The sequence below is a fragment of the Apodemus sylvaticus genome, chromosome 21, assembly GCF_947179515.1.
Source record: "Apodemus sylvaticus chromosome 21, mApoSyl1.1, whole genome shotgun sequence".
Taxonomy (NCBI): Eukaryota; Metazoa; Chordata; class Mammalia; order Rodentia; family Muridae; genus Apodemus; species Apodemus sylvaticus.
The window spans coordinates 50,032,246-50,053,327 of record NC_067492.1 but is presented as its reverse complement, the minus strand read 5'-3'; the positions used below and the strand labels follow the sequence as shown (position 1 = coordinate 50,053,327).

Sequence of the window (21,082 nt, the reverse complement as noted above, 5' to 3'; positions counted from 1 at the left end):
AAAAGAAGAGGAGGAGGAGGAGGAGGAGGAGGAGGAGGAGGAGGAGGAGGAGGAGGAGGAGGAGAGGAGGAGGAGGAGGAAGAAGAAGAAGAAAAGAAGAAGAAGAGGAAGAGGAAGAAGAAGAAGAGGAAGAGGAGGAAGAAGAAGAAGAGGAAGAAGAGGAAGAAGAAGAAGAAGAAGAAGAAGAAGAAGAAGAAGAAGAAGAAGAAGAAGAAGAAGAAGAAGAAGAAGAAGAAGAAGAAGAAGAAGAAGAAGAGAAAGAAGAAGAAGAAGAAGGCTTAGATGCTTCCTGTCAGTTTGCAGGGACCATTCCCACAATTATAAACTAGGCAAGCTCTTATGGAAGCACAGCTTACAGAATTCACAATTTCTTGAGAAAATACAACATGGCTCCCAGAGCTGAAACTCTGGGTTCCCAGAGCCCAGTAATGTCTCATCAAAGAAAGATATTTTTTAAGCCAAGCAGCTGTGTATACTTACAAGCGTGTCTTCTCTGACTCCATACCTGTGCTTTTCTGTCTGCCCATCTCTGAGGTTATTATTCCTCCATGATGAAGCTTCCTGGCTTTAAAAAATTAGGACAAGGTGTATCTAGTGTTAGGAGCTAAGCATCCCAAAACTCTAATCTTATTACATCTATTTTATCTGTCTATGTATCTATCTTTCTATCTGTCATCTGTCTATTTTGTTGGGAGTGTATGTCACAGCATGTTCTGCTCAGAGGACAACTTGCAGAAGCCAACTCTCTTCTTCTACCATTTGGGTCCTAGGGATCAAATTCATAAAACTTAACTGCAGTGGGAGGGGCTTTACTTACACTACTCACCAGTCCTGAACTTTATATAAACTGTAATTGGGTCAGGTCATAGTATGATTGTAGTATATTTACTTGGTCAAATTTTAACCTCCTCTTTGTCAAGGTTTCCTTCCTTCCAGAAGATACTTGCTTCCTGGAAGTTGGTGCCCACTGGCCTCTTCAGCCTTCTCCTCATATGCACTCTCTCCCCCTTTGGGAGTTTTTCAGAGGCCCACCTCCCAGCTCCAGATTGCTGTCTGTCCCTGCGATCAACTAACACTATGAAAAAATACACAGTAGTCATCCCCAAATTCAGAACAGTGACTCGACTGTTTCTTAAGAGAAAGCAAAGCATTAACTTCACTTCTACATTTCCAAAACAGTAGCTGGCTGCCTAAGTCTGCCTGACCAGCTGAATTCCTCCTATTATTTGACAGAAAGCCCTTGAAACAGAAAAATAAGGCCCTGGAGAGATGGCTCAGTGGTTAAGAGCACTGACTGCTTTTCCAGAGGTCCTGAGTTCATTTCCCAGCAACCACATGGTGGCTCACAACCATCTGTAATGAGATTAGATGCCCTCTGCTGGTGTGTCAGAAGACCTCTACAGTATACTTATATACATAAAATAAATAATCTTAAAAGTATATAAAAAAAAAAAAAACAGAAGAGTAAGTGGAACCCAACCAAAAGAGGGTCAGAATCATAGCATGTCACTGACTTAGCTCTTTTGCATTTTGGACTTTTTTGTTTTCTTGTTTTTTGTTTTGTTTGTTTGGTTTTGGGGTTTTTGTTGTTGTTTTGTTTTTGGCCTCCCTGAGCAGGGCCTATGTCATCTCACATGCGTGATAGGTCACATGTCCAGGCCCACCTAGGGCCAGCAAAGACAGAAGGACACCTGGGAGACCAATGCACCCTGTCTCAGCTCGTTCCTCTCTGCCTCCCTAGAGCCTGCCCTGCACTTTGACTACTCTGAGTATCACATTGAGGAATGTGCTGGCTACGTGGAGGTGGCCATCTGGAGAAGAGGCGCTGACCTTTCACGAGCATCTTCTGTCATGGTGCGCTCTGGGAGGACAGAGCAACTCGCAGCAGAAGGTGAGAGAGTCGTGGGAGGGGTAGATCATCACAGTTACGTTAATGGTGGGCTCCGGCCTGCCTGTCAAGGACCAGCATGCCAGGTCGGTGTTGATGGACTCTGTCTCTAGCTCTTTTATCTGAGCATCCAAATGTCGTGATTATGCACAAGCATCCTGAGACCACAGCCTAGGTGATTTATTCATTACCAGCATGTTTATGATCGACTCACATTAAGTCTTCCAAAGTTTGGGATGGTTATAGAGACCCTACAACACGTGGGTTGGAGCAGGCAGGCAGGGGCAGGAGGAAAGGGGTGAGAGAGGGTCAGTAAAATGCCTGCAATACAAGCCTGAGTGCCCAGATTCAGTCCCCTGCACCCATGTAAGCATGGCAATGCATACCTGAAATCCCTGTGCTGTGGAAGCAGAGACAAAAGATCTCTGGGGCTTGTGGCCAGGCAGTGTAGCCTTATCAGCAGGCTCCAGAGTGGGAGACCCTGTCTTATAAAACTCTCTCCTAAGGAGCAATAGCTGAGGTTGACCTCTGACCTACACACACACACACACACACACACACACACACACACACAGAAACACATATACACACAATGTCTGGTGAAAGAACTTTTTAGTAGCTGGACAAGTCCAACTCCTGGAAGATTCTAAGTCACCTTTGAAGAAAGGAAATGTTCACTTCCAATGCCAGCATGTCCGTTGTCTTTCAGTAGCTGTCCTCATGACCCTCTCATAGTTGTGTTTCCTGATACAGGTAACGAAGGTCTAGCTGGCAGTCAGGCTAGATGATTCTGGATCCCACATCCTCCTGCAAGCCTCTTGGTTGCTTTATCATAAAAGATGCAGGGCATGGTGGCGCACGCCTTTAGCACTGAGGCGGGGCAGGGGTTAGGGGGGCAGGGAAGTCAGGAAGCAGAGGCAGGAAGATCTCTGTGAGGACAGCCTGGTCTATAAAGCATGCCCAAGACAGCCAGGGAAAAAAAACACCAAAAAGAAAAAAGAAAAAAAGGAAGGAAGGAAGGAAGGATGGAAGGAAGGAAGGAAGGAAGGAAGAAGGAAGGAAGGAAGGAAGGAAAGAAGGAAGGAAGGAAGGAAGGAAGGAAGGAAGGAAGGAAGGAAAGAAAGAAAGAAAGAAAGAAAGAAAGAAAGAAAGAAAGAAAGAAAGAAAGAAAGAAAGAAAGAAAGAAAGAAAGAAAGAAAGAAAGAAGGAGCAGCAGTAAGTCCCAATAGAAATAGGTAAGAACTCTCCAATACACAGAGGCTTGCATTTCCCCATTTCAGCTAGAATCTTTTAGTCTTCTGGAATATAGCCAGGCAGCATACCTGAAGGCCAGAAGCCTATGTATCTAAAAACCATGGCAATGCTTTGATATAGAAGCAAAGCCTGGTCTGGAGAGATGGCTAAACGGATAAGAGCATTGACTGTTCTTCCAGAGGTCCTGAGTTCAAATCCCAGCAACCACATGGTGGCTCACAACTATCCGTAATGGGATCTGATGCTCTCTTCTGGCATGCAAGTGTACATGCAGATAGAGTTCTCATACATAAGTATCACTATATTCCCAGAAATGGTTCAAAAAAACAAGAACTGTTTGCTTAGATTTGGAAAACTTACATTATAATACTCAATAAATACATCACAGGGAAATACGTGAAACCATAACTCTGACTAGCTCATCTATTCCCTTTTCAAAAATTACTTGTGTGTGTATGTGTGTGAGCATGCATGATTTGTGTAAAGGGGCACATGAAACTCCAAGGACCACACTGGAATCAGTTCTCTCCCTCCCTCCACCTGTCTGTGTGGTTTAGGGATCAAATTCAGTGGCCAGAATGGCACACCAAGGGTTTTCACCCACAGAACCATCTCATATGTCTATGAAATGAAGAACTGAATCGACAAATTGGTTCACTGGACTCCGGCTTATCATTTGGAGGAGACATTTAAATCGTTTTAGGTAAATTTCTTTGCATAAAAGTACTGCCACCTTGGGACTGGGATGAACCAGAGCTGATAGTTTTCAGGGTGGTGGGTGATTCACGTGTCTAAACAAGAGACACACAGAGATAATCACGCAGACCAGGTACCCTATAGAACCTGTTCAGGATGTAGTACTCATTTTGCATAAAGTTAGAATCTCACCTTCTACTTAGTAGTCGAATCTGCTTTCTTACCTTACAGATGGGTGTTTGGATTGCATGTCCATCTGTGAACCACAAGCAGGCGTGGTGCCAGAAGTGGGTATCAGCTATCTATCTGGGACTGGAGTAGAAGGTGATTGTGAGCAGGCCTGGATTATGGCTCCTGGAAAGGGAACTCCTGGGAGATCAGCCAGTGTCCTTGCCTGACAAGTCATCTCTCCAGCCCCTTTCATTTCGAACAATGTAAAACAGTTTCTTCTTCCCCCCTCCCACTTCCTCCCTGAGTCTTCTCTCTGAGGCCAGAGACTCGTCAGGTATTGTGACTGTGAAGTTAGCTTCAGTTAGCATCTTGCCACAATGTGGGTCATCTGGGAAGGGACTTTCAGTGAATGATGGTCTCCATTATTCACTGATGTGGTTAGACAGCCTAAATGTGGGCAGCACCGTTTCCTGTCTTGGACTATATTGGAGGGGGTTGGGCAAGATGCATTCATTCCTTCTCTGCCCTTGACTGAGAACGTCTCTGTTTTAGGTTCCTTGACATCTCTATGACAGACTATAACCTGGAATACTGGTCTAAAAGGAAGCCTCACCAGCCTAGGTGCTTTGCTCAGGGCAATGGCGGCAATAGGAAAGGCAATGAGAGCACCTCTGTTTGCTTTCCACAGCCGTCAGCAGCAGGCACTTTTCTGACTGAGTCATCCCCCTAGCATCTACACCCCCACCCCCACACCTTTTTCTTTTAACACTCATCAACTTGCTGTTTTTGGAGATGATGTGTCTTTCTAATATACAGAATGTTTCAACCTAGACTTGTCTGGTATCTTCATGGTTAGACTGAAATGATGTCTTCAGCAAGGGGTACCGTGTGTTCTCATCGCACTATCTGGTAGCCTAACTGTCACCTGATCAAGTGTGATCAAGTGGTGTCTGCTAGGTTCTTCCACTGTAAAGCTACCTTATTTTCTTTGCGATTATTAGTTGTTTTACAGAGAGATCTTCTGAGACAATGTAATAGTCTGCTAATACTAACCATAGAGAGCATGGCTCCCAACACTTAAACAAAAAACCATCTCACTACTGTCTTTTCTCTCTCTCCACGACAGCTAGGACAGACTATGTTGGTGTCAGCCAACATCTGCATTTTAGCCCAGGAGTGAGTCTGCAAAGACTCCGAGTGACAATCCTTGATGACCTGCCACGGCCTGCCTTTCAGGGTCCAGAGATGTTTGAATTACTTCTCCAGATGCCTACAGGTGCAGTGCTTGGAGAACTGAATAAAACCACTGTTAACATCAATGACAAGATCACCAACTGTGAAGAGGAGTTTGTGTAGTTCCTTAGACTAAATAAGACCTTCAATTGGGTAACAAACAGTATCCTAGATGCTTCCCAACACAAACTAAAGATATGCCATTCCAGAGCTTAGTGACTCTGTGATAATGACATTGTACTGCCACTGTGTTTTGTAAAAATACTCGATGTGACTGCGTGGTGATAGAAATATATATACAAAGGATTGAGCCAATAAAAAAAAATGAAGCCATATTCTTTTGTTTCATTTGTTTTTAAACCAACAAAATCCAGTCATCAATTACATCAGCACTCTCAACTAGTTGGTGCTGGGTGCAAAGCACAAGTTACCCTAGACTCACACACACAGTTACTTGATGAGTGCCCTAACTGAAACCTGAAGATAATCCCAGAGTCCTTTTTGCCAACTGCTAGTCTATCCACGAGCCTTCATCAAAGCAGTTAGCTATGTTTCACTCTTCATGTAAAGGATAATAAACACTAACATGAGAAAAACATGAGTAGCAGAAAACACAAAAAGATTTGCATAGCTCCCAGATTACACAGTAATTTAACTAATTTTAAATTGGCATTTAACCACTCCATACATAATTCTTACTTTTTGAGATAGAGTCCCTCTACATAGTCTAGCTGTCCTGGAACTATGTTGATCAAACTGGTCTTGAACTCAAGAGAAGCACCTGCCTCTGGCTTCTGTGCTGGGATTAAAGGCATACATCATGCCAAGTTATTTTTAAACTACATCTTTGCAACCCACTATTACCTTTAAGTATTTCTTGTGCAACCACTTTCTTAAATTTGTTTCAGACATTTCTAAACCTATTTCCAAGCCTACATGGGACCTAAATTTTGACTTTACACATACCAAGTAAAAAGGCTCCTTCCTGAGGTAATTTGGATGGATAATGACATGACTTCCATCAACCAAAGCTTGGCAGCAGTGCTGGAGTTCAGATTTCTCAGTCCAAGGTTTCTACCACGAAAAGTGTGCCAGTAGTTTCTAAAAAAGCCTTTTCTAGTTTTGATCCCACTAGATTATCATAGCTCTCAGTTGACCCAAGTCAAAAAGAAAATTTTAATCATATTCTATTTTTATGTCTTAAGAAAATGTGTGTTTTGCCAGCATGTAAGTCTGTGTACCACAGGCATGCAATGCCATAAGGCCAGAAGAGCTTTGGATTTGCTGTGACTGAAGTTACAAATGGTTACAAGCCACCATGTGAGCGTTGGGAATCAAACCTGGGTCCTCTGGAAGAGTTGGCCAATGTTATCTGCTGAGCCATCTCTCCTACCCACAAACAAAACATTTCTTAAAGACTTTATTTCTTTGAGTTCACTGTACCTATCTTCAGACACACACTGATTTAACTTTCTATATGTCAGTGCAAGTGTACTGAAAAAAAAATCACCTGTGAACATAACTGTTGGATATGCCAGGCTCCAGCTAGGCTGACTCTGTCCATCATGAATTTCATGCTTAGAATATGTGCCACAATAGGAAAAATAGAAAAAGCCACAGATTGAATTCCGTCCACTCAGAAAGTCCTTTGTGCCTCTTACTCTTAAATTGAGGAATTCACCTCAAGTGAATGAGGTGTTGAAACACTTGTCTTATGGAGATGCTATAAATAATACTGCCTATGAGATTATCTGCTCTATTGCTTTCTAGCACTTACTTCACAGGTGCAATTAAGTGGTTTGTGAATGTGTTTACAACCCTCAGCATTAACAGCAAACTCTCCTCTACATGCAACATTAAACACTTCGACCAAAAGCTAGAGGAGAAAATGATTTATTTTAGCTTAAAATTCCAGGTTGCAGCCCATCATTGTGAGTAAATCAAGGTAGGACCTTCAAACAGCTTATATCACATCCATACCAATAACAGAGAAAATACACACATCCTTGCTGTCTGATTCCTAGATTTTTTTTTTTCTTTTTGTTTTTTTCCGAGACAGGGTTTCTCTGTATAGCCCTGGCTGTCCTGGAACTCACTCTGTAAACCAGGCTGGCCTCAAACTCAGAAATCCACCTGCCTCTGCCTCCCAAGTGCTGGGAGTAAAGGAGTATGCCACCATCAGTTTGGACCCAACCTAGCAGTTGCCATTAACAATGAGCTGATTTTCCCACATCCATTAACAATAACAATCCCCCAACCTCCTTAATAACATGCCCACAGGCCAACCTCATTTAGAGAATTCCTAAGACTGTATCCCCAGGTCAAAGCCTGGCAATCTTGAGTTCCATCCTCAAGACCCATATGGTACAAGGAAGTGCTGATTCCAAAAAGTTATCCTCTTACTTCTTCCACATCTGCTTACACACACACACACACACAAACAAATGTAATTTAAGACTCTCTTCCCAGGTTATTCTAGGTTATGTCAAGTTGATAGCTAAAACCTATCCAGCTTATCATCAGTCATTTAATTATTCAGACTTACCCAAAAGTTCAACATCCTTCCTTTATTGTCAGATACATTTGATAGGCTGATAAATCTAAGCGCAGGATACCACTCCTGGGCATATACCCAGAGGATTCCCCGGCATGCAATAAGGACACATGTTCCACTATGTTCATAGTAGCCTTATTTATAATAGCCAGAAGCTGGAAAGAACCCAGGTGTCCCTCAGCGGAGGAATAGATACAAAAAATGTGGTAAATTTACACAATGGAGTACTATTCAGCTATTAGAAACAATGAATTCATGAAATTCTTAGACAAATGGATGGAGCTGGAGAGCATCATACTAAGTAAAGTAACCAAGTCTCAAAAGATTAATCATGGTATGCACTCACTAATAAGTGGATATTAGCCTAGAAACTTTGAATACCCAAGACATAATCCACATATTAAGTGATGTCCAAGAACGGAGGAGTGGCCCCTGGTTCTGGAAAGACTCAGTGCAGCAGTATAGGGGAATACCAGAACAGGGAAGTGGGAAGGAGTAGATGGGGGAACAGGGGAAGGAAAGAGGGCTTATGGGACTTTCAGGGAGTGAGGAGCCAGAAAAGGGGAAATCATTTGAAATGTAAATAAAGAATATATCGAATTAAAAAAGTTTAAAAAAATAAAATTAGACAAAAAAAATGAGAGCAGGAAAATCAATTGTTTAAAGTTGCTACATTTGTTTCATTTAAATGGAAAACACTAACCAATGGTTCTATGACCTTCTAAATGATGGCATCTCAAACTTAACATGCCTGTATGTAGTAGCCCATGAACTTCTAGGTGACAAGCTATGATTACTTCTAGGAGTGTGAGTCTGACACGAGGCCTGTGCATGTCAACCATATTAGTGATTCTCCTTCTCATGTACAGCCATTGCTGACACCACTGGAGCCACATCCTGAAGAAACACAGCTCTAATGTAGTTGGGACTCTCAAGTTCAATGCTAACATTCAGTAACTTAACTGGCTGGGTGTACTGGAGCATGCCTGTAATCTCAGCCCCTGGAAGGAGAACTACCGGCCAGCCTGTAGGAAAAATTACCTAGGAAAAATTAGTAATGAAGTATTCTTTCTGAAAAATACAATTTTCTTTTTCTCAATCTAGGTGTTGTATGCACTGGCTTGCACCTGGGATCACAGCTAGAGTGCTGAAACAGAAGGATCACTTGTTCAAGACCAGCCTGGAAACACTGGCTGGCTACCTGGAAAATATTATAGCTCAGGGGTACAGCATAATGGGGTTGGGGTCTTATTATACTAATAACGATGTCTGCTGCTACACAGCCACTAAAGTTTCCATTTCCTTTAGCAAACTACTTTGAAGCATTGTTGCTTCTCCAGTTCTACTATATACATCACTTCTGAACAGCTTGGTGCAATGCCACCATTGTAGCAGTCTGGTGTGGCTTCCAATTCATCTTCATCAACAGTCCTCCCTTTAAGACAGGAGTAGTTCCGGGTCAGAGCACTCTTTCCTTCCTCCTAGAAGAGCAAGGAATGTTTGCCAAACAGGCCCTAGAACAGAGCTCCAGGACTGGCTACATCATAACGCTAGATTTTTTCACTTACATTTTCCTTTATACTTCTATTTTTAAATCTCTAGGTCTCAACAAATACATCATGCCACTGCACAGCACCTCCCAAACCTCAATTCCATGACCTTGTTTATACAGTTTTCTTCCATCTGAAAATGTTTTCAATTATTTCTTCCACATCTGATGTTCAATATTAAGTAACTCTGAGCATGAAAATTCAAAGTACCCTACAATTTCCCAAGACTATTTGCATGACACTTACACCACCAATCCTACATTTAAGAAAAGTCAGACTGTCACAGTACAGACATCAGTCTTTTCATCAGTGACTCATGCACACACAAAAGTTAAGATGCATAGAAAGAGATCTAAGAAAAATAATTATCTCTTATGGGGAAAAGTTGAAGTTAAATAAATGAGGAAAAAAATTAAAGAAATGGAAAGAAAAGACCACTTTAAGGATTATAAAAGTTATATTTATTCACGATGCTACATTTATTGCATTCCCTTAGAAAAATGGAGAACTGCTTATGTACCCAATTTGCACATAGAAAACTTTATACAAATGATGTGTAGCACATAAAGGCCTCTGGGTATTCCTGCTTCAGGGTCTCCAGTTTACCAGTCTATTCCATAGAAAATAAAAACTGGAATTATACTCCATCTTGCTACTAAGACTTAGAAGTTATTTTTAAAATATAATAAAATAAAATTTTTATTTACTCTAAAAACTCAAAAATACTATAAACTGAGAGGGTACATTCTATTATTATTATAACAGTATGACAAATTCAAACCTCATTTTGGTTGGGTCATTCAAATTAAAAAAAAAAAATCACCTTACTTCTGACATTATCTTGTGGCTGCTGCTGGCCATTTGTCAAAATATTTTCCAAATACTTAAAAAAATTCCTTTTACAAAATAATACATCACCTTAAAGAACCAGAAAATACTAAATGTCTTTGGCTATACAACTAAAAAAGGCCATTCATCCAACAAAACAGGACACATCCACATCAGAACCATGGGACAGAAAAGGGTGACAGATATATGCATAGAAAATTATTAATACTTGTCTTGTCTTTCCCCATTCTATAATAAGCAAGAATGCAATTTACAATCTTTCCAGATGAGACTCAATAGTACTACAAAAAAAATTTCAGCAAAGGCAAAGAATGTGAAGTAATTAATTACACAACCAAGTAGAGGGAACACATAAATGTTATCTGCAATTTTTTTTACTTGTTTGCTTGTTTTTAAGCCATACAAGTATCAATGTAGCTGATAAAAAGCCACAATTCTCACAAACGAAACTATTAGAAAAATAAATCAAATGAAACATTTATTAATAAATGAAGCCTGTTTTATTACTTCAATTGTTAATGATAAAAAAAATTTCAGCACAGCTGTTGCATTTAAAAAAAGTGAAACTACATACTATGTTTCTAGCTCAGTAAGCAGATGGACCTGATGTCTGAATGACATAACAGTTGAGCACTGTACACACATCTTATGAAGACCCGTAAATTAAAGAACTACTAGTTAGTGATTATAAGACAAAAATGCATTCATAGTTTCAGCTTCTTTTTTCTTCCGCGGCCATCAGGGGCACTGTCCATTTTACGCTTCTGTGTCTAAAAAGAAACAACAATTAGTTCTCGTGACAAGTCAAAAATGATACAAATAATTAAAATATTCCACACATGATGCAGCATGTTAGTAGTAACTAACATGTGACAGAGTGAGACTGTTAAGGGCACATAACAAATCTCTCAAAATCACTAATTTACTGCTGTTAAATGACAAGATACCTACTTCCTCCTGAAATATTTACATTCAAACTGCTAACACATTACTAAGAAAGTAAATCAAAGCTTAAAAGACTACCATAGTACTTGTAAAGCAACTATGCTTAAATATTCTAATATTCTTTAAAAGGCTCCTAAACTTTTAAGAATCCTCCAGAACAAGTGTGCACTCTTGACAATCAGAAGACTTTCAGCTTTTCAGAGTAACATGCTTTTCTATATTTAGTATATCAAATCCGATCTATATTTTAAGATGACTCAAATGTATTATTTACAAAGAAAAAAGACCAATGTTCAAATACTTTAGAAGTCGGTTGTGGTGGGGTTTTGCTTCTCATGAAAGCAGAACCTGAGTTCTGATCCCAAATCCAATAAAGCTCCACAACCCCATCAAGGAGGGAAAATGGGTGAGGAAAAGAAGGAGCGCTTAGAACAGCCAATCTAGCCAAAATGGCAGACTGCAAACTTAATGTGATTCCTTTTTCAAAAAATTAAAAGTAGCACCTGACTGTTAACCTCTTCCCCAAACAGTACTACCACACACACATATATGTAGAGTGTGCGCACATGCGCACGCACACACGCCATACACATACCACATACACACACAGTGTGCACAAACACCCAAAACTGTATGAATCATATAATCTATACTCACGGAAGGTTTTGGTCCTCTTTTCTTTTTCTCTGCCTTCTCTTTTTCTTCTAGTTCCATATTTTCTCTTTCAATCAAAGTAATTAAGGTATTACACCTCCTCTGGAGCTCCTGCATCATAAATATACATGATAAACTTATTTTTTCCAACTTCATGTTGGCAGGATTTCATAATCTGAATAAAGATATATCTTAACAAATACAAAAATCACTTAAATATTTGTAGTAGATTTAAAAGAAAAATCAAGAGGAAGTTAATTTTTTTCACAGAGCACACTATGAGAATATAAAAACCTGAGGCTTTAATGTTTTCATTTCATTCTTTACAGCTGTACTAGCACAGCTGGGGTGTGGCTCAGGTAATGTGCCGACAAGCAAGCAAACGTAGCAAGCAAACGTAAAGTTCCATGTGTACTCTTCACAAACTGTTTCTTCATTATCATGTCAGTACTAAGGCAACGAAAATGACCATCTCACACATGTGATCACTATGCCTAGAAACTCTGCACTCCTTATATTTAAAGGTTAACATACATAATTCAAAACCAAAACCAACTAGAACTTAAGAGATAAAAATAAGCCGGGCGGTGGTGGCACACGCCTGTAATCCCAGCACTTGGGAGGCAGAGGCAGGTGGATTTCTGAGTTCGAGGCCAGCCTGGTCCACAGAGTGAGTTCCAGGACAGTCAGGGCTATAAAGAGAAACCCTGTGTCAAAAAAACCAAACCAAACCAAAACAAACAAACAAAAAAAAAAGAGATAAAAATAATCTTTTGTTAAAAGCACCATCATTGTATTTACAGCAGTTTCGCACACAGCCACAGAACCTGCTGGCAGTCACCCCTCCCATCCAAGCAGGAAAGCCAACACCCTGGACACATTTATATAAGAACTCATTCTTTCAGCTAACTATATACTTATATAATATAGTATCTTCAGGGTAGTTCCACATGCTAATTACATTATCTAACAATGGCATAAAACAGCAGCCCTAATATCTACTGAAAAATAAAAAGTATTTTTCAGTGATCAAATGTGAAAAATGTCACTCATTATCCATGGCTATACTTCAAATGCATACACTTTCTTACAGCTGTTATGTTTCTTTTTTCTCTCTTTTTTTCTTTTTTAAGATTTATTTTATATATGTGAGCGCACTGTCACTGTCTTCAGACACAGCAGAAGATCCCATTACAGATGATTGTGAGCTACCATGCGGTTGCTGGGAATTGAACTCAGGACCTCTGGAAGAGCGGTCGGTGCTCTTAACCGCAGAGCCATCTCTCCAGCCCTGCTGTTATGCTTCAAACTTAAGGCTACTCAACTTTTGTTAAAGGTTCTAAAATACAGAAAGCAAGACACAATCTAAAGGTAAGCTTTCTTGAATTCTTCTTTGAGGATGTTAGAAATGCACATCTCCCCTGGTTCTGGAAAGACTCAGTGCAGTGTAGGGGAATACCAGAACATAGAAGTGGGAAGGGGTGGATGGGAGAACAGGAGGAGGGAAGAGGGCTTATGGGACTTTTGGGGAGTGGGGGCCAGAAAAGGGGAAATCATTTGAAATGTAAATAAAGAATATATCGAAGAAAAAAAAAAAGAAATGCACATCTCTTGTTAGAAACAGCTAGACATTAAGACTACAAATAAAACCCAGTCTTAAATCAGTATAAAAGTATTGTTCTACACCAATCAGCCATTTTAAAAGAACTCAGATTCAGCATCCTGATTGACAGATGCCTGAAGAACATTTTCCTCTACAGGACTGTCTGCTTGCAAATTCAAAAGTCATCATGTTCAGGTGAACATTTCTCCTCACTTAGAACCTAACTAGTCTTACTATATAAAGCCATGTTAAAACAAACATTAAAGGAAAGACAAGCTTTTCAAATCACCTCTAAAGTTTTCAAACTGTGGCTGTGAATAAGAGGAAATTACTTAATTTCTCAAACTAAAGAAAAGTCTTCCTCAAGGATGTTTTTACAAGGTAACAAATAACTGGATGTACTTATTCTGAACTCTGCTGCATTACACAAACTTTGGACACTCACCATGGCAGTTCTGGACTTGAGAAACCAATCAAATCTGAACTGAGGGGAGTTTCGGATGCACTGTCTTAGCTCGTCATACACATTTTCCTTGTCAAAGCCAAGCTTGTGCAGCATACAAATGAGAAAGCGATCCTCCTCTTCAGTATAGTTCTTTCCTTTGTTAGTACCATATGATATTCTTAGCTGATGAAAGGGTGCTTTGTACCGTCCAATCTATAAAAGTTATGATTTACACATATTATATAAAATACAAGTCCTATTCCAACTTACTTTAGCCTTTCTATAATTAACCATAAATGTTTCATTTTGCCGCGGTGGCCCAGTGATGTCTGTAAAAATGATATTTTACAGACAGAGGCGGAAAAGAAATGCCTCCTGGGAAGAACGGAACTCTCTGGAAGCTGTGGAAGCTGATAATCTCACCTGGCAATTTACTGTACTCTCTTACTTTCTGGCTATTTAAGATGAGCCCTTAGTTCCCAAATAGCAGTTTGCCTTGACTTCCTCCTTTTTCTCTCTTCACCGGGATTCCTAAGGCCTGGCTGATAATTCGGTCTTTGAAGTCGACTCACTGACCGCCAACCCCGTTTTAGAATTTCAGTGCCTTGCCTCATAGTTGTTTACATAATTACTACCTTCCAACTACATGCAGGTTTTTATGGCTGTGTGTATGTGTATGAGGATGGCTTGGGCACTCCGGTACTGAAAGCATTGACTTACTCAGGAAGTTTTGTTTCACAAGATAGAAGGCTAAATGTTAGGTAAGGATTTCTCACAAGAACTTGTTAAGACCCAGGTGGTATAAGAAACTTCAAACTCTTTGAAGGTTTACTGTAAACTATGGGTGACTCTGTATTCTAATCAGGAAGTTTGATGGCATCTGTAAATTGATCCTCTGTATCTGTTTCTTGAGAAACTTTGTTCCTGATGTCGCATTTCCTTGTACCAAATGGCTATGACAATTGTGCCTGCCCCACTGGCTACATCTTTTGAAATGGTAATACCAACTCTTCCTGTATAAAAATCCTTGCCTTATGGCTCCAAAATACATTCAGTTCAAACCGCCTCTGTGTGTGCGTGGTTTGTTCTGTCATCTCAGCCGGACCTGTGCCTTCCTGGACCAGAGGACCCTGGATATCCCTAAGCAGACCCACGGTCAGTAACACCATTTCAAATCAATATTTTCTATCAAGATTTTCACCTGTTTGTCCTGTAGTACTTTTAGTCTTTCACTATTGTTGTGACTACAAGAAACGAGGTCTACGCTTTCTAATACTTGAGAAGTCGAGTCTTCTTTAAACCAGGTTATAAATTTAATATTCAGGGAAACAATGTTTATAAAAGTTAATAAATTTTTTAAAGAAATTTTAGATTTTAAAGGTAATTTCTTTTCCTTTAATGTAGTTATCCCATGTCACAGTATGGAGTTATGCCAGTCACTGTATTTAATATACAAAGTACCTTTGTATCTAGTGCTTTCTTGATACTTATTCTTCTTTGAATTCTTGCCTCTCCCCTTTCAATCTGAGCCATAATCTTCTCTATGTCCTGGAGCTCATTGCATCTTTCCCAGAACACAGCTGTAAGAGTATAAATGAATAAATGGGAGAAATGAAAAACTATGAAAAGGAAAACAGGAAGCTTCCAAATACCTTCTATTCAACTCTCAAATAGTGACAACATTCTTATATTAACACAGGAAAGGTATTACCTGAGTATTCAATAACTTCTTCCGGAGTTTTTCCTTCTACTTCTCTGGCTATATTTTCAATATCATCGCGACCCCATTTCTCATTAGCCTTGATAAACTGGTTAAAATCTCTCTTATTCCAATTAGTAAACCCCTAAACAGCAATAAGCAAAATATTTAATCACAGCACATAGGACTTTTCAAATACATTTCATGTTATAGGAAGAAAAACCTCCTACTTTACCCTAACTAGAAGTTTGGTTAAGTTTTCATGTACACACTTTTACCAGTACATCATGTATTTCTTAGAAACCTGAACAACAAACTCTAAATGGAAGATAGCAGGAATGCTCAAACAGCTCTGAAATACTATTAGTAGTTGGGAAGTAAAAGTAACAGAAAACTGAGCAAATAGAAAAATAAATACACAAAAAACAAAGTTTAAAGGACAGAACACATGAGAAGGGTAAGTGAGAAGAAACACTGGGGCAGTAAAGATCAAATGGAAAGAGGGAAGAAGAAAGGAGAAAATGGAAGGTAACAGGGCTAGCCAAAACTAAAGAAGTCATATCAAAACCTACTACTTTATACGCTACCTACATCCTAGAAAAATGAATTTTAAAAGAGCCAGTGATATGGTACAACATGTACCTGCAGTCAAGCCTAATAACTTGAGTTCAAGCCCCAGAATCTACAGGGTTAAAAAGTATCGATAATGCCCACAAGTAGCCACACACATGAACACAAGAGAATATAACTGCATTTTTTTAAACAGCATCTGAACAAGGCATCCGACATGAGTTGATTATGCTGATCCCAGAAACCGTGAGGACCAAACAAAACTCCCATTACCAGATGTGCACCACCTTCTTATAAGTTGTTTAGGAAGGCTCCAGGAACCCTAAAACCATACAAGCTACTGCCGGTATTCCTGGTTGCCCACCAGAACTAGATGTAAGACCCCCTGCTGGAGAGAGCATACAATTTGGTTTCAGGATAGAGGACTCAAGCTGGAATTTAACAAGATGCTTACTGCTGACTGGCCATATACAAGCCAGACACCACACACACACACACACTCATACACACACCCCACCCCACCCCGAGCAGGGAATATCAGAGAAGACAGAAAGGATATACAAGCCAGACAACACACACCCACACACAGCAGGGAATATTAAAAAAAAAGACAGAAAGGATATATATACAAGCCAGACAACACACACACACAAACAGAGAGAGAGAGAGAGAGAGAGAGAGAGAGAGAGAGAGAGAGCAGGGAATATCAAAAAAGAGACAGAAAGGATATACAAGCCAGACAAGAAGGGGAGCTAGTTGTGACATGCTTCCCTTCTGGGTACAGCAGCTACTATAATCACAAACTAACAGCAGTTACGGTATGTATTCAATTATGGATGGAGCAGAGACTCATAGGGCCAGCCCTACCTACCAATGGTGGAACTACTGGATACTGATGGATACTAAGAAAAGGGGAGCAAATGTTTAATTTTGGAGTCACTGATGAGACCACCATGCTCTATCTAGTGGATAGTTCCACACCCATTCTCACATAGACAAATCTAAAACTCAGTGGGTCACAGAAATGGACTGGGGTGGGAGTCTTACAGTGGTTGGAAGAACAGAGAGAGAGATGTTGAGGAACAAGAGTTGTCAGAGTGCAGTGTGTATGTGGTATGTGTGTGTGCGTGTGTATGAAACTGTCAAATATGTTTAATTTTTTAGAAAGAGACCAGATTTTCAAAGGCTCCCCAAACAATGCTTTAAAAATACTAAGCAGAATTCATCTGTCAGAGAGAGGGTTAATATCTACAAAGAACTCCACCAAATAAAACTGAACTTAAAGAACTCTATAAGGATTGGGCTAAGGAAATACAAAAGCAGCTTACATAAAATGAAATATAAATGAGTAATTAACATAAATAAAATGGCTAGTGAACATTTTTATAAACTATACAACTTCACTATCCATCAGAAAAATACAAATTAAAATGGCATTGCAATTTTATTTTTTAATGGCAGTCATGAAGAAAATATTAAATATTGCCAACAATGTGAACAAAAAGGATCCATTATATGCTTCTAGTGGGAACTTAAACTAGTCAAACTATTATAGAAGTCACTATGGCAGCTTTTTGTTTAATTTTATGTGTATAATTGTCCTATATGAATACATGTCTATATCATGTGTATCCTGAACTAGTGACATTTTGCAAGCTGCCATGTAGGGGCAGTGAAAGAAACCCTAATCTTGAGCAACAAGTGTCCTAACCTCTCAGCCATCTCTCCAGCCTACCATGACAGTTCATTTACCCCAAAGACTCCAAGTCAATATATCTGAGACACCTGCACATCAATGTGCATTCAGCAATCATTCTCAAGAGCTAAGTTATAGGACCAACCCAGTTGTCCAACAACTGAGGAACAAAGAAAATATAGTACAAGCAGTGTGTGGAAACTTTTTTAAGCCATAAAAAATAGTAACATTGTTTAAAGGAAAATGGAAGCGACTGGAGATAATTTTACAAAGTGAATGAAGCCAGCCTAAGACAAACACTGTCTGTTTTCTCTTATTTGTTGCATCTAAATTCCATGCTGACACTTTTTTTTCCCTTATTTGATATATTCTTTAATTACATTTCAAATGATCTTCCCTTTCCTGGATCCCCCCTCCCCAAGCCCTCTTCCATAAGTCCCATAAGCCCTCTTCCCTCCCCCTGTTCCCCAATCCACCCCTTTTTGCTTTCCTGTCCTGGCATTCCCCTACACTGCAGCATTGAGCCTTCCCAGGACCAGGGGCCACTCCTTCCTTCTTCTTGGGCATCATTTGATACATGAATTGTTTCTTGGGTATTCCAAGCTTCAAAAGAACACACATGCTGACACTTACAATTATGTCTCTCTTTCTCTCTCTCTCCACACACACACACACACATACATACATACATACACACACACACACACACACACACACACACACACACACACACACACGAAAGAAAATAGTAGTACAAGACAATAGACGAACAAGGAGACCAGTAAGAGGAGGAACACGAGGATGGAGTGTATGGGGCCCAAATGTGCTCAACATACAATGTATAGTTTTAGTGTCAAAGTATTTTTTAATGTAACATGGTACCTAGTACAATGAATACTAAAACTGTTTACATTTTGAATTAAGTACCAAGTAGAAATTTAATTTAGAGTAACTTGGAAGAGACACAGAAAGCTAGGTACTGAAAATGAGTTCTAAGGAAGACCCAGTACATACACCTACAACATCAACTAGGCACGACAATCAAATCCAGCAGCGTGTGTCCAAGCTTCCCCATATTTAATTATCCTGCCCCTTACTTCTCCATAGCTGGAGACTGGACCTAGAATACTGCATATGCTGAAAAGCATCTCAGTACCAGGTTACACTGTCAGCCCAACTGCTCTCTTTGAAAGGAGAAATGTGCACTTATGTATAATGCAACAAACCTAAAACAGTACTTTTACAAAATAAATTTTGTGTTAACCAAAGGTTATATACCTGTGTCAGAAGCTTCTCTTTTTCCTCTAACTCCTCGTCATTAAGGGGCTCTGCTTCATCAATTTTTAGCTGTTCTTCTTTCTGTGCCTGTGCTGCATTAGGAAGATCAGGACTCCGAGGTACCTAACAAATGTTTTTCAATACCATCAATTGGTAAATTTTAAGGGGCTTAATAAATTCTTAACAAATTGCCATTATAGTTTTAATATACCCATGAGATCAAGCATATTACTTAATTTCTAATGTATACATCTTTAAAAAGTATTACTCATGAAATTTTTTCTTTAATGAAAAAATTCATATACTAGAGTGTATTTCCTACTAGGTTCAAATTAGTTAAAAGTCAATTAAGTAGTAGCTTTGTTCTTGTGGTTTGAGAAGGAAATGCAAAGAGAAGAATTTCAATCACCTTGTACCCAATAGTTTTCCTGTAATACAGAATTTCTTTTTCCAGTAATTCAAATAAACGTGGAGGAAAGAACTGGAAATCCTGAACATTTGGTTGTTTTGGAGGTCGAGGTGCCTAAAGAAAAATAAAAACAGTATTGTCCATTAAAAAACAAAAATACACAAAACTCACCATTATATTAAGTCATTTCCTAAACCTAACAGCCAACTCTCCAAGAAAGAGAATTCACCTTTAAAATGAACTAGCATTAATCAAAATTTAAAACAAATCAAAAATAGCACAAAACATAATTCTTAGTTTTACTTTGTTGTAAAAATTTAAGAAATCACAATTTCACCTACAACATATTTAAATATTCCCATGCTGTCATCTTACCTTGGGTGCTTTAGGTTCACTAACACGGAGAGCTTCCCTGAAATATGCATCAACAGCATAGTTGGCTTTTCTTTCTCTTTTTGGTGGTTCAATCCACTCTGTGAATGCAATCTAGGATGTGGGAAAAAATTCCAATCACTAATTTCACTATATGCAGCAATAAGTTATCTACAGTGACTTATAAATAAAAATATAATGATAAACTATTAAACTAAAAATTCTACAAAGGTAAAGACTATGGTATTTTTAGTACCATATAATTAACACACAAAACAGAATTTATAAAATACTATACAATATATGCTACAATCCAAATAAGTAGAAAAATTAGACATAATTTTGTTAAAAAAACTATGTTCAATATTTGTCTAAATGATAAGTAAAATGACAAATTATCTCTTCTATACCGCATTTGACAATTTCTCTCTACAGTAGCAAATACATCTACTAAAACTAAATCATTTTAATTACCAATTAATTCAAGCTCTAAGAAAAATAGCCTGTGGCCTTTTTACTGACAAGTAGTTTACTTTCAAATATTCCAAATGATACTCACACTATACAAGAATACTTTCAGTAATAGTATACAATGAACTTTATTGTATAAATTAAAAATATTCCAAAATTAGCTTAGTGGCACACATCTGTAATAGCAACACTAAGGTTGGACCTAAAGACAAAAGACTGAGAGTTGAAGCCAGTCTCAGATATAAATCGAGGAAGGCTACCCAGGAACGTATTAAGACCACTCCCATCTCATAAGTAAATAAGCAAAGGAACAAATAAATCAGAGATTACAAACTACAACACTAAACTATGAAAAGCCTAAGATGTGAACAAACAATTAACACAAGATTCCAAGTTTTCAGTAAAACTTCATTCTGAAATAAATACCTTTTGTTTTTCTCTATAGTCTTCTCCTTCAAAGTTATAAACACTGGACTCTGTATCCATCGTAAAGTTTCTAAGTGAGCTTTCACCCATCTTGGAGAGCTTTTCATTCATTTCTGCAGTCTACATAGAAAAAATAATCTTAAATTGAGAGCAAAATAATCTTAAGACCTGTAGTCAAAACAAAACTAGAAAGCTGGCTCTAGAGTTAAGAACACTTGTTGCTCTTCCAGACAACCTGGTTCAATACAGAAGGCAGTTCACAACTGTATTTAATGCCAGTCCAAAGGATCTAGTGCCCTCTTCTGGACTCACTGGGCAA

General features: G+C 39.0%; 2 protein-coding genes across 2 annotated transcripts in view; one reads left to right on the top strand and one right to left on the bottom strand.

The window, feature by feature from the left end:
- The window catches only part of Frem3 (FRAS1 related extracellular matrix 3), a 67,176-nt gene extending 61,811 nt beyond the window's left edge, over positions 1 to 5,365 (top strand). The window contains 2 exon segments of the mRNA XM_052166434.1: positions 1,742 to 1,891; positions 5,136 to 5,365. Coding sequence (XP_052022394.1) covers positions 1,742 to 1,891; positions 5,136 to 5,365 — 380 coding nt within the window.
- Positions 5,366 to 9,784: 4,419 nt separating this feature from the next.
- Smarca5 (SWI/SNF related, matrix associated, actin dependent regulator of chromatin, subfamily a, member 5) overlaps positions 9,785 to 21,082 on the bottom strand; it is a 39,836-nt gene continuing 28,538 nt past the window's right edge. The window contains exons 16-24 of the mRNA XM_052166164.1: positions 20,764 to 20,883; positions 19,870 to 19,980; positions 19,495 to 19,608; positions 19,086 to 19,208; positions 15,554 to 15,686; positions 15,304 to 15,422; positions 13,843 to 14,055; positions 11,798 to 11,905; positions 9,785 to 10,965 (exon numbers count right to left, since the gene is read on the bottom strand). Coding sequence (XP_052022124.1) covers positions 10,900 to 10,965; positions 11,798 to 11,905; positions 13,843 to 14,055; positions 15,304 to 15,422; positions 15,554 to 15,686; positions 19,086 to 19,208; positions 19,495 to 19,608; positions 19,870 to 19,980; positions 20,764 to 20,883 — 1,107 coding nt within the window. The 3' untranslated portion in view covers positions 9,785 to 10,899. The remainder of the gene's footprint in view (positions 10,966 to 11,797; positions 11,906 to 13,842; positions 14,056 to 15,303; positions 15,423 to 15,553; positions 15,687 to 19,085; positions 19,209 to 19,494; positions 19,609 to 19,869; positions 19,981 to 20,763; positions 20,884 to 21,082) is intronic.